Source organism: Ziziphus jujuba, chromosome 8, assembly GCF_031755915.1.
Source record: "Ziziphus jujuba cultivar Dongzao chromosome 8, ASM3175591v1".
NCBI classification, from domain to species: Eukaryota; Viridiplantae; Streptophyta; class Magnoliopsida; order Rosales; family Rhamnaceae; genus Ziziphus; species Ziziphus jujuba.
Window position 1 is genome coordinate 11,612,731 of NC_083386.1, and position 14,833 is coordinate 11,627,563.

At 32.3% G+C, this 14,833-nt stretch overlaps 1 protein-coding gene across 1 annotated transcript; it reads right to left on the minus strand.

Moving 5' to 3' along the window:
- Positions 1-826: 826 nt before the first annotated feature.
- On the minus strand, positions 827-8,207 carry LOC107413429 (cucumisin). Its single transcript, XM_060819470.1, is given in 9 exon segments — positions 827-1,502; positions 1,815-2,022; positions 2,152-2,263; positions 2,351-2,569; positions 3,761-3,849; positions 4,013-4,526; positions 6,387-6,630; positions 6,754-6,854; positions 7,859-8,207. Coding segments are annotated over 9 exon segments (2,091 nt in total). The 5' UTR covers positions 7,933-8,207; the 3' UTR covers positions 827-972.
- Positions 8,208-14,833: the final 6,626 nt, after the last annotated feature.

The following is a 14,833-nucleotide window of genomic DNA, read 5'->3' on the forward strand; positions in this document are numbered from 1 at the left end:
GATTATTATCAAAATAAAAGAAATCCAGCAACATTATTAACCAAATATCTATACGCAACTAATTAGTTCATAGATTTTAAAACTTATCTATTTTTCCTTAAAAAGGAGAAGGGGAAGGTAGGGGGGTGCCTTTTCTTATTTTTTCTTCTTCAATAACCCATAACAAAATTTAACGTGGAAAAAAAAAAACCATAATACAACCTAATAAGTAATCCCTACAAACTATCAACTCCTACATTCCTTTTTCTTCTTTTTCTTCTTCTTCTTAAAACAAAACAAAGGGAGTGTGAGTTTGAGAAAGAAAGGGTTTTAGAAGGGTATATATGATATTTCCTTAGGCAGGACAATTGAAGGGTATGTAAAAATATAGATTTTAAAAAGAATGGGTATTTTTCTTAATTTTGGATGATTCAAAAATACGGTGTGGACATTTAAGGTTTTTCCCTATATTAATTCTAGATGGTTCTAAAATCGGGCCCACAAAAAGCATCACAAACCAATACAATGACCCAAGACCCAAACATATAATTAGTCAAAAAAGCCCAATGTTCAAAACGACCCAAAAATTAAGTTTATATTTCAACATGTAGGGTCGTCCTTGTTTGCCCTGTGGGCTCTATTTTGGGCTGTTTAACGCGCGCTTATATCACCTTCAAAAAACCAACAAAAAAAAAAAAAAAAAAAAAAAAAAAAGGTAAAATGCAGACACCTGCAGCTACCATTAATTTCTAGATTTTTTTTCCATCCATGGATGCAAATATATATATGTATCAAGCTATGATGGAATAAGTTATGAAAAAGAAACAAATCGTCATAATAATATTGCCGCCGTAGCACATAATTTTTTTTTATAAACAGCACATAACACAATTTACTCTACAAGGAGAGCAAATTGTACATAGAAATCTTATTTTTGTAATTTCCCCTCAGCTCTAGCTGATCAATCTATTCTCTCATACATGCATCACCATTTCATGGAGCTATATAAACAATGATGGGGCTCCTCACTTGGAAGGTACCATCATCCCACAACAAAGAAGTAGAGGCAATGACTCCATCTATTTTCCCCTTAAGGGTGACGGTAAACGATAGCTTTTGCCCAATAGATGTGAAAGATAAAACGCTAGGGCTTACGATTACATTTAGTCCTTTCGGGGCAACCACTTTAGCTTTATACTTGGAATGTGCTGACCCGACATTTGTAACTGTCCTATGGAAAACGTGAGTGATTGATTCTGAAGTAGAGGTTGAAAGAGCAAAGGAAGGATAATTTAGGTTAGTGGCTGATATGCTATTCCCTTTGGAACACTTGACTTTATTAGTCCCTGTTATATACTGCAAAATGTCGTCATTAGTGTAGCCTGCTCCACACAAAAACTTGACATAGTCAAGCTCATCAGTATCATAAACCAAACCAGGATAAGGTGCCTTAATAGGGTTTATCAGGCCAGAACCATATGCAAATTCAGCGTCAGGGTTGATCTTGGAACTTAAGCGCTTTGCTGCAAAAAAATGTATATATAAAATTTGTGAAATATTATTTGTTTAGCCATCAGTTAATAGTACACCTATAAAAATAACTTCTACATTTTCATCATGTGTGGCAGATAACAAAACTTTGACTATATATATCAAGGAACAGCTTAATATGTAAGATTAGATTGAATTGGATTATAATGTATTATTTTAAACCACACCGGTTAATTAGATCAGACGCAGCTCAAAATTGATTGGTTATTTTAGACTTTTAATAGTCCTCTTCATTCAATACAATCCAGACCTATATATTAAACGTGACAAAAGGTTAAACCTACCAGTAGTCATGAGGGAGGATCTGATAGCAGCAGGAGATCATGTAGGGTGGAATGATTTGATATATGCAGCCGCAGCAGTAGCATGTGGGCAAGCCATTGATGTTCCTGAAATTATATTGTACCTCAATCCTTTAACACCTAAGTCTGTACTTGGAGCAATTGGAGACCACGCTGCTAGAATTACAGATCCAGGGGCCGCTATATCTGGCTATAGGAACATAGAAACGAGTTTGTAGAGGAGATTAATTAATTGCTTGAAATCGATACAAATAATTAAACATAAATTTGGTAAATTGGTTAGCAAAAAAATCTCAGTAACAATCTTCTAAGAACATACTTTGAGAATATTAGGAGTGAATGGATTTGGACCTCTTGATGAATAGTTGGGTATGTAAGGGGACCGTGCATCAGTAACCTCCTTACTTCTCGATATGGTTGCAATAGGATTGCTGTGCATTATTTTACAAATTAAAATTAGAAATTTTTTTGTAAAATTATTCGTTTAAATTTGATATTAAACTAATCTAATATTATACCTGTTGCTTCTAATGTACTTGTAAACTTCACCAGCTTCGTTATAACTAAGCGAAGATCCAGGCAAAGGCAGATTAAAACTTGTGTCTCCAAAAAGTCGGCCTTTACCTAAAAAACCAGCGGCACCAGCCAGAAGTGGTCCTTCTCCATCTGAATTGCTATCGCAGTAAACAATTTTACCCTTCACCAATTTTTCGTCCAACGAGTTTATGTCGCATTCGCTGCATATTCAGTATTATTTTATAGTCTCTGTTTTGATCAGTGTGACTCTTCGGTTAATTAGATCATGCAACTAGCATGTGGATGTGCAAAAAAATCAGGTTCTCCCAAAGTACCAAACTTTTCAAACACAATCATAAGGAAACCCACCCATGTGAGTGTGGGTCATATCATTATCAAAAAAATTGTGCGGAGATTTAATAATAATTTGATATAAGAAAAGACGCCAAGAAAAACAAAAAAGAAGAAGAAAAAAATCCTATCGGCCTGGGTGCCGCATATTTTATATACCCAATTATAATTAAACTGGAGAAGTTATACGAGAAACTTAAGCTTAATAAAGTATGTTTAGATTTTCAAAGGATCAATTGTAGTTATGCTGGAGAAAAAGTCGGCTTTTGCCGTGCTGAAAAAGAATTAGTAAAATGTTTAACAATTTATATTAATAAAAGTAGTGTAAGGTATAAAAGTTATTAAGTTTTTTATAATTTATTAAATTGAATTGCTGTAAATTTTATAATTTATTAAAATGGACATGATGTAAATAATTTTTTTCTAAAAATATTGATTTATATATAGCAATGTTATAATAATTTTTATACTAAAATTAAATAATATGTAATAAATCATAAAAAAATATTACTTTAAAATATATGATTTTTTATTTTTCGTCCAAATTTCAATTTTAAAATAAAATACTTAACAGTAAAAAAAGTATTTGTTTATATATATATATTTTACATTTATTTAGATATTAAAGTGAATGGTTCATATTAGAATTTTTATTTAGAAAAGTTTTGATTTGAATATGATTATTTGATATAATAAAAGATAAACATAATGTGGTATTATGTTAATTAGTTAAAAATATTTTAGATATTTAAATTTACCTATTTTAACAGTAAAATTTTTAAAATCATCTTAGAACTTGATTTTATAAGTTTCTATGTAAATTTCTCAAATAATTAATCCTATTCTCTTTTTACCAAACATCTAAGTTATCAAAAATTCTTTCATAATTGATTTTAAAATTCCCAAAATCAATAACAAACAAAACCTAACTACCGATTAACATATAAAATCCATCAAATCAAAATTTCACGTCTGCTGATGCTTGTCCCATCCTCTTAGTGATCATCACTAGAGGGAAAGACAAATAATAATTAATTGCAATCTTTGTGAACTTGGATTACCTGGCATCATATCCGCTGTTTGATGCGCTTCCACCATATATTAAGGGAAATGTTTGATTTTTGAGGTCAAATGGATTTATTTGATCGCCCTATACATGGTTAGTAAAAGAAGAACAAGTATTAGTTTCATATCGTGCACACATATAATATATGCTTTGCTAAATTCAAATGAGATATTTTTACTATTAATTAATTAATTCCTAGATCGCTTCATAGATTTTTTATTATTATTATTATTTTTGGGGTAAGTACCTCAAAGATCTTGTTGTTACCCAACCAAACCTTGGTCAAAAACTCTCGATTTATGGTGGTGGCAGCAACAGAAAGAAGCCAAGGTGCCAAGTTTGTGATAGTAAAAGGGCTTGGACCATCATTACCAGCAGAGGTAGAGGTCAATATTCCTTTTCTCATAGCATGAAAGGATCCAATTACCACTCCACCCATGAAATAATCTTGAGGTTCTTCTGTTCCGATAGAAGCCGAGATTATATCGACGCCATCGGCGATTGCATCATCGAATGCTGCTAGAATGTCAGCATCATCGATGCCATCAGACCAGCCTACTTTATAGACAGCAATACGAGCTGATGGAACTCCTCCTCTTGCGGTCCCAAACCCAAATCCCAATTGACTTGCTTTGTTCACTATGCCTCCGGCTGCTGTAGATGCTGTGTGTGTCCCATGCCCATCTGAATCTCTTGGTGACTGTAAATCGTCTTTTGAAAATTGTCCATCGGCTTTGTAGTACTTTGCTCCGACAATTTTGCTGTATTAGATATATTTATATATATATATATGGTGTAGTCAAAGCATACGACCAAATTGACATGGATATATTTAAACAAATGGTTAATCATTAATCTAGACTAAAAACAATTAATTTTTTATCCTACTTATTCATATAATCAGTTTTTTTTTTTTTTTTGGGCCAAAAACGATCGTATGTGCTTTTTTACTCTTGAAAGCACTTATGAAAGCTTTAAAAGTACATTCAAGCATGCCTTATCATTTATTTTATGAAACACTTATTAATAAAAGTGCTATGAAAAATAAGTGTTTATAAAAAAAACACTTCCAACCATACCTATATACACTTTTTAATGTAAGATATCTTGACTTTATACCTCATGTAATATATTGATTTATATATAATATATATATATATATATAAAATATAATGGTTTCCTTTAATTTTTCAACAATTAATATATAAATGGTCGGCTTTAATTTTTCAACTAGTGAAATAACAATATGTTTTTTTCACTCCTTATAATTAAAAATAAAAGTCGAGTATGAAAGGATTTTACCTGGATTTGTTTAACTATTAATGCTTTGACCACTTTTTTATTTTTTTAAATCTTAGCAAGTTTCAAAGCTATGATTATTATATATATATATATATAAACAATAGTTTTGTCCTGTGGTGGAGCCACCTTATGGCTTAGTGGGGCAATAATTTCAAATTTATCTAATAGAGTTTCAAAGATTATGTTTAAACATCTAATTTGATTTATTTAACAGGATAATCGCCCCACCCCTCCGTCAACTATCAACTTATCTACTAAAATTTGTATTTATTGTAAAATGCATCATCAATTAGAAACCTCATTACTTTAAAGATTATATATTAATTCATATTTGTAGTTTAATTATGTAATAATTGACAACCATTTCATGCTTAGTACTATTTTTAGAACTTGGCTCTTTATTTTGAATTTTTTTGTTTTAGATTTTTTTTTAATTAGTTTACTCTTTTAATTTGATTCTTATTTTGCTTTTAATATTTAATTTTGTAGATATTTTTCATTTTCTAACGCTAGCTAAATACATTTTTAAAGAAGCTGTATTTTATAATATCAAAAATAGGAAGTCTTTCATTTAACAATCAAACAATTTTCTTTTTAAACTCAATTAACAACTCTACTTAACCACTGTTAAGTAATGGCTTGGCTCCCCCTAACATACTTTTGTATCTGCATCCCTGATTTTGTCTTCTTTTCGAAGACTTGGAGGGAGACTTTTGATCGGTTTAAGATGCATTACTGAATTGGATTGGATATTTTGATTATTTTAAATTTAATTCAAATTAATTATTGAAAATTAAAATTAATGAAATTAAATTTAAAATGGAGAGTCCAACACAGTTTACCCAATATCGTATCTCAAATATGAACCTTTTTTTTTTTTTTTTTTTCCTTCGTCAGTTTATAAGTTAGTGGCTGATTTTGTCACCAATTCAATCAATGCCGGCTAAAGGACTTTTAACTACAAATTTCTTTTAAATCTGAAGATAATCACTTTGAAAAGAATTCGGTATTATAAAAGTGATTATTTTTATATTTGAATCATCTTGCATCCCATATCAAAACGATGTGGGATTGAACACTAGATAGTTTGTCAGTGCTTCTTGCATCCAACCATACTGGTGGTCACACAGTTTTGATTTTGATATGGTGAAGAACTGTAAAGGATTTATTGAGAAGGATAGTTACTTACAGTCAGTTAGAGCAACATAATTTGACTGCCAAAGATAGCTGTTTCTCTCCATAAATCCTTCACATTTTCACCATTTCAAATCTGTATATATATATATATATATATTCCCCAAATTAACATGTTTACGTACTTGTTGCAAGTAAAGTTGGATGAGCCCTGGCAAGTGCCCTTCCATTTGGCAGGTGGTGGACCAAATCCTTTGTCATGAAAGCTAGGAGATTCTGGCCAAATTCCACTGTCAATAATTCCTACAATGATGTCGCTTTCAATTTTGGATCTTTTAACATTATGTGGAAATCCGATGAAATCCCATGACTTTGTTGTATGGAATTTCATCTTTCGACTTTTGAACACTGACACTACTCCCTTCATTCCTATGTATAATTCAGAGTTTTAAAATCAATGGCAATAACAATAATAATAATAATAATGATAATAATAAGATTAATTCCAACACAAATGCATAATGATATTATTAGGAAAGAAATTTCACCCACTAGATATTTTATCTGCCTCTTCCTTTGTAAGCTTGGCAGCAAAACCATTGAAACTCCTTTTGTAGCTATGAAGGAGAGATTCAGCTGGAACAATATCATTGCTGAATTATGTGCACACATGGGAAAATAAAAGGTCAATCATTGTTGCTAATTATCATTGTAAAAGGAACTCTATACAGTTGCATAAACGTTTAAATTTGCTGAACTAACTATATTTATTTTTTACTCTTTAGTTTTGAAATTCTAAAATTGACTTATATGTTGAAATCTGAAGTTTTTTCATAATTTTTTTTATTTTTTTAAGAAAAAAATTCCATCTGCAGGAGAAAACCTTGCCATGTCATCTATATATATATTTTTTAATAATTTTATTCAAAAAGAGCCAAACACGAACGGTCCTCAACATCTTCTGCAAAGCCTTTTCTTCGCCTATGGCTGGGTTAATGGCTGACATATCTCCATTGAACGAAAGTTTGAATTTAAACAAGCAAAACAGAAACATTATAATTTTTCCCACAATTACTGTCGATTTCAGAGCATAGAGGAGGCTAAAAATGTTCAAAGGGTCTCTTCTCTCCACAGCAACCAAACTGATCAGTTGAGAAGAATCAATTCGTATAAAAAATGGAGAGAAACAGGTTTAGACAGAGAAAAAGACAGATAAAGATATAAAGTATAAAAACTTGTATACATCTATAAACAATCACAAAATCATTTTATAGAAATTTCGAAACCAAAGGGGCCAATAATTCTCAGTGTTTTGTTTTCTTCCTAAAATCGTTCTTTTCGTCTAAATCTTCAAGAAGAAAACTTTTATTCTTACGGAGATGAGATGAGCAGTGAAACCCATAAAAGAAGATTAAGGGGATGCAGAAGAAAGGACATTTCAGATTTTTTTATTTTATATATATATATATATTTACATGTGACAAGTTTTGACACGTGTCAATAAACTGTTTGGGACTGGTACCCGTTTTATATAAGTTTTTTTCTACCCAGAAAATAAAAAAATTAAATAGGGATGGCACAGAAATTTAAAATTTATGGTACTGTAGAAAGATTGTTTTTCAGTTCAATTAGTAATTCTCTTATGTTAAAGTGCAACCTGCGTATGACCCTTTCCAGCATACTTAGGTGAAGAAGCGATGTGGAAACTTCTTCCTTTGGCATGTCACCCATGTACACAACATAAACCTGTATTCACAATTTCATTAAAAAAAACAATAATAATAATAATAATTAATTAATGAAGCTCGTCTCTATGTTAATCAATTCCAGAGAATGCCACCTTTTACATGCATATATATAAAAGTTACTTACTGAACTCCATTTGACAATTTATACTGAACGTATTAGCGGTAGTACGATTCTTATTAACAGTAATATGTTGCTAAATGCTAAATATAGCCCAGTAGATAATTTATATATAATGCCTTCAAAAGCATATCTTAGGGATAAGATTCAACTGATCAGAAGAAAGATTATTAATTTAACTGAAGGATGTGGATAAATATATTGCCTTGCGGTCATGTTGATTGGCAGATGAGTGATGAGCAGTGACGAGCAGAGTGGAAATGAGACTAAAGAGGAAGAGCCAAGAAATAGTCATTGAAGAAGTAGTGATCGATGGGATATAATTTATGTTTGTTTGTTTGCTTATCGATATCATGGATATCCTATTTATAACCTGGAAAGTATATGGTAGAATAATCACGTTGAAGAAAAACTTATGTACGACAGTCGGCCATCAAAACCAAGTCAATTTCAGATTAAAAGTTGCGAAAAACAATTATTAAAATTAGACAAACTTTTTTGGTGATATTATTAAAAGTAGACATCATTTTACTCTGAGAGAGAGAGAGAGAGAGAGAGAGAGAGGAAAGTTTGATTCCCATTTATTCAGTGATTTTCTAATTTTCGTCCTATTCGTATCACGAGAACCACATGTATGGTGGATTCAAAACTATTACTTTTTCAACTCTAGTTTTATTTTACAGCAGATACTTTATATACAAAATTTAAGTGCGCTCAATGACTTTCAATCGAATATTTTCCAATCAAATAATAAAAATCTGGTTCAAGCCAATTCATTGCAGGATCCAAGGTAAGCCTGACGAAATTATTGAAAACACGTATGGGAAGCAGAAGTAGTAAGGACGGAAGAGAAAGGGAAATAGAAAAGCGGAAGGATGAAAAATTGTGTATCTATTTGAAAGTATCTATGCCATACTTTGATATATAAAGGAAAAAATGAACGGAATGACAAGATTTTTTATATCAAATAACTGTATTAACTTTTATTATGCAATTACAATATAATTTGTAGAAATTTTATATTAATAAAAGGAATATTATAAATATGAAAATAACCAAATAAAAATATATAATTTTTATTTTTATTTTTTGCCATTGGTTTTTACTTGCTTTAGTTATGTAGCATTTCCAGAAAGTGTTTTTTTTTTTTTTTTAACACAAGATTCTTTTTTTTTTTTAATTTCTTAGCTATTTCTTTTTATTCAATATATATATATAGATATTTGTTTTGGCACTTGTTTTTTTGGTGCTTATGGATCTTTTTTTTTTTCTTTTTTTTTTTACCATCATAAATGTAACTTCAATATAATGAAATTTGAAATGAATGACGTGGGAATCAAAAAAAAGTTTTTGTCCCAACCTCCAAAACCAAAGTGGGTAAAATACACCCAAAAAAATAATACTAATAACCAAAGTGGCTAAAATGATTTTATCCAACAGTTTCTTTTTTGTCTTTTGAATGATTGGATTGAAGTGTGTATAACATGAAGTGACAAGATTCGTCCCGGGAACCCTCCCAGGATCTCCCGGGTGGTTCCCCTGGTGAAGTTCCACTAAACAATCTTTAGAGGATATTCAATGGAATCTCACTTAAAACGTGGACAACGAACACATGCATTATTAATAATACCTCAATATATAAATATAAAATAAATCAATAACAGCACAAATCCACAACCGGCCTATAGTACCATAGGCCATAACTATACATATAAGTAATATGATCTCTACTAAGTCCAAAACATAGATTAGAACATTCTAAGAGTGTTAACAAAGTTTAGAAGTACAAATAAATAATGAACGAGTCCGGAAAGATAAAGGTAAGATAAGAAAAGATAAATACTGCTGCTGTCGCGGAAGAACGAAGTGACAATTAAGCACAAAGTTGACTGCTATTAACTGCCTGGACCTAAAGGAATTAATGTAAAACAAGTAAAACGTGAGATTAAAAAATCTCAATTAGTAGAATAGTATAATAGAAAAATATTAATTTATTTCTGTAAAAATATTTCTTTCAAGACCTCTCAAATCACTCGTTTGAAAAATTCTCCGTTTAAAAATCATTTCATAAAATCCGATCTTGTACCCCAATTTAATATCATAAAATCGATGCTCAAAAGTATAGAAAAAAAATGAACGATCAATATAATATAACAAAAGATTTTAAACAAGATATAAATATTTGAGTATAAAATCTTATAAATATATTTCCATGAAATAAATATGAAAATGCAAAAATAACCACAATATTTGAAAGTCAATAATATATTCAAACGTATACCATGTACTATTCGATGTACCAATCTGTAAATCATGGGATACATCCACCTCACGATCCTTAATATCCAAAACGTATTGTGGAAATAGTAAACCATCGAGACATACCCAACCTCATGTTTCGTGGCAATAATATCCTGTGGGCTGAACCCAATCTCACGGTATCGTGGCAATAATAATCTGTGGGATAAACCCAACCTCAAAGTCCATGGCAATAATATCCTACGGGCTGAATCCAACCTCACGGTACCATGGCGAAACCCATGTTGTAACACCCCGTCCTGAACCATGCCGGAATTTTTGCACGTTGACCGAGGTTGACTGTTGACCGTTGACTGAAGGGGTCAAAAGTTGACATTTTGTTCCGGTTGGAATTCTAGGTTGACTGGGGTACCGTTATGAAGTACACGTTGGCACGAGTTCGTAGACTAGCAGCACGTTGAAAACGGAGCTACGGTTTGAAAGTTATGAGCAAAACAAGTTGAGGTCCAAACTGTCCAAGGGGTGCCGGAGTTGACTTTTTATTCATGCAAGGTTGAGCTTTGACTCATGCATGGTTGTAAAGTGTTCGTCGATACGAGTCCGTAGACTAGCGGCACGTCTGATTTGGACATGTGGTTTGAAAGTTATGGACCTGTAGAGTTTTTCAAACACCGTATTATTTTAATATTATTTTTTAAACGCGTAACGATGTGCCACGTGTGACTTAATGAAGGTGACCATGTGTCACCATAGTGAGGTGCCACATGTCAACCATGTGTAATATCATATAATTTTATTATTATTTTAAATAATAATATTATTATTTAATTATTTAATTATTTTTATTTCATTTTCTTTTTCTTTTCTTTTCCCCCACGTGGGAAAAAAGGGGACCCAGCCCCGTTCTTCTTCTTCTTCTTCTTCTTCTTCCTTCTTCTTCTTTTCTTCTTCCTTTCCTTTCCTTTCTCCCTCTCAGCCTCACCGTGTTTTTAAATTTCGGCCACCCATAGTCCACACGCGCCAGCCAGTGATGAGCGGAGGGAGGAGGCGAGCTCGGCCGCCAATTTTCACGGTCACCGGCCGCCGGACGCGCCCCGATCGGGCCGGAGAAGCCGCTGGCCGGAAAAATTTCTCTCTCCTCTTTTCTTGTGTTTTCCGGCCAGCCCAGTCTGAATTAAACCTCCTCTCCCCCTATTTTGGGTCCTCTGAATTCAAATATGGCCTCCAATCTCAAAAATTCGAAGCGGTTTACGAGATACGAGGAATTGAAAACCGGCCGAAGCTTTCCGACCAAATTCCGGCCACCTCCGACGAAATTGGGGTCGATGGAGACCGGATTTGTAATCCTCGTCACTCAAGCTTCGATTCGGTATATTATTTGACTATTTTGGATAACGTTTGTGTTTGACCCCCCGGGTACCGGGTATTATTTACCCGAATAAAATATTAATTTATTTGATTGTGTGTGAATTGTGTTCTAGGAGCACGGGTGAGTTGTGGAATTGATCCCATGGTGGATCATGGTTTAATTGCGTGCTCTAGGTGAGTGACCAACCTTTAATAAATATTTTGGGGTAATTAATTATATTTAATTGCTGTTAAATTGGTATCTGAAATTATGCTCATGTGGTGGAATTTAAATATAGTCGGAAAAAAAAATTATTATTTTATATATATATTTACCCGTTGGTGCTAAAGGGAATTTTTGGGTTATTAAGAAATTCCCGATTTTTTTATTATTGTGATTAAATGGTATTTATTACACATGAGCAAGTATTTTCAGTAATTCGTTGTCTTTGGATTCTATATTATTTTTCGGTCATAATTGGGTTAAATATTTTATGAAAATATTTGTTTAAGTTGGTGGTTTAATTTTATAAATTATGCCCGCGGTATTTTAATGGTTGAATCTCGTACTACGAGAAAATTATAGTTTTGTTTGTTATCGATGTTTTCGTATCGGTTTGTTAAATAAAAATATGTGGGATGGTAAGTGTGAAATTTTGGTATATTTCCCACGGTAATTTTGGAAAACGGTACGGTTGGTTTAATAATTATTTTTTTAGACGCACTCATACAGTATTGGTGTTCTGGTGTATGGACACGTGGTTTAGCGTGCAAGTATTATGTGGTTTAGCGCGCAAGTATTATTTCTCCCGTAGTTGCCATTGGACCGTGGGCAGGCAAGTCTGATATAGTGCACACAGCCGTCCCCCTCCTTGGCCGGGATGATGGTTTCAGCAGCGGTACTGTCGGGACGCCGAAGTACCGTTTGCAAGTTTCTCTCTTTAATCTCCCCGCCAGTCAGTGCTCAGGACGCTGGGTATCGGAGGGCATCACTGGTATATGGTGTGGTGCATCAAGTACAAATTTTTCGGATAGAAATTTCAAACCCCAAAGAGTACAAAAGTTATTTATTATAATTTATTGCAGTTTATTTATATTTGGGGTATTTATTTATTTATTTGTTGTTTATTAAATTATTTGGTCCCTTGGTTTTCGGGAAGTACGAATGTCGGGTTTTGTGAAAATGTTTTAAAAGGGGAACATTTCCAACGGAGTGAATAGTGAGGATTTTGAGAGAAATTGTTACCTCAATTGTTTATTTATATATTTATTTAATTGTTCGGTATTGATTAATTAAATCCTTTTTATTTGGTATATTATAAGTATTAAAGGTGTACAGTAGATATGGTCACTCACTGAGATGATTAGCATCTCACGCTCTTAAATTCTGTTCCCCTAGGTCCAGGTTGGAGACATTGATTGTCCGGGGCGAGCCCAACATCTCAGTTCGTTGCCGAAGTTCAAGAAGTATTTCTTCCCTTTTTCCTCTCCATCTTGTATTGCTTCCTTATCTGTCATTTTATAAATTCCACATTTATCTGTATAATGCTCTGTATACTATATTGGACGTATAATTATTATTTATGCACTGAGTTGCTGTTATTTTTTAAAGTGTTGAAATTTTGTTGAAACAAATTGTAGTAACGTGGGAGGAATTAGGGGATGTTTTTAGAAGTGTGTTTTCAGTGCAGGTAATTTTTGGTTAGTCCTACCCTTAGGGGAGGTGCTGTCGGATTTTCCGTTGGAAGGTTCGGTGGTATTTCCCTGGGATCAGGGCTTGTCTAGGGTTCCGGGGAAGGAATTCTGGACGGGTCCTGACACATGTGCTATAATATAATATAATATAATATTGATCCAAGATATTGGCACTACGTGGTACATCAATTTACAAATAAACAATATAGTATCCTTAAAACAACCTTGTAAAAGCATATGTATCTTTTTTCCAACCAATACTGTATCATAATTTCGAATAAATATTCAAATTCAATTATTCATTTAAATATTTCAAAAAAAAATTCAAATCGTCATTTCATGCGAAAACCAGAAATACCATAGTGAAATATATTCATCAATAAACCAATTTTAAGCGCTTAAAAATTATAAAATATTTAAACATGCTTAAAATCATATAAATTTTCATCAATAAACCAAAAATATTGACCATTGAAAAAGTCAACTTGGACCCATATATTGTTTACTTGGTCAAACTTATTAAAACATGTGTATTTTTGGTATGGGGTGTTACATGAAGGATGAAATATTATTTGGTTGGCTAATAATGTTTTAACACTTCATGCTTTGACATCATTTACCATATATCATATTATTGGATAAAACATTCCCGTTAAAAATTTGCTCCTCGTAGTAATACTTTAAACTAACTTTTGAGCATAAATCTTCCTCTAAACTTCATTAATTTATTCTTATCAATCATTTTCTCTAGTTCATTTGCTCTTGTAGCACTACTTTAAACTAATTTTTAAGCATCAATTTTCTTTTAAACTTCATTAATTTATTATTATCAATCATTTTCTCTAGTACTTCTTTGACTCTTTGCTATGGAAAAGTAAAATGCATCCATGCTGGACAGATCTATAGACAAAAGTAAGGCATGCTAATTAATATATTAAGTTTTTTTATGAAGTGAATTAATATATATTGATTTACTCTAGTGACTAATACATATTAATTGCATTTTAGTATTTTCAATTTTAAAGTTTTGCGATTTACACTTTCAACTTTCAAATGTAGTGATTTAAGTCCTTGACAAATTGTTTGCTGATACCAATTTGTTTGCAAATTGAAATTTGGATCAATTTACAACAATATAAAATTGAGAGCTTAAATCACTATATTTAAATGTTAAAGGCTTGTATGACATAAGCCTATATATAAGTCAAAATTACTAATTTAACCATTGTATCTGGGTGGTCCCGTCTGATGAAGTCCCATTGGACAATCTGTCAGGACACGTCTAGAATTCCTTCCCCGGAACCCTAGACAAGCCCTAATCCCAGGGAAATACCACCGAACCTTCCAATGGAAAATCCGGCAGTACCTCCCCTAAGGGTAGGACTAACCAAAAATTACCTGCACTGAAAACACACTTAAAAAAAAAACATCCCCTTATTCCTCCCACGATACTACAATTTGATTC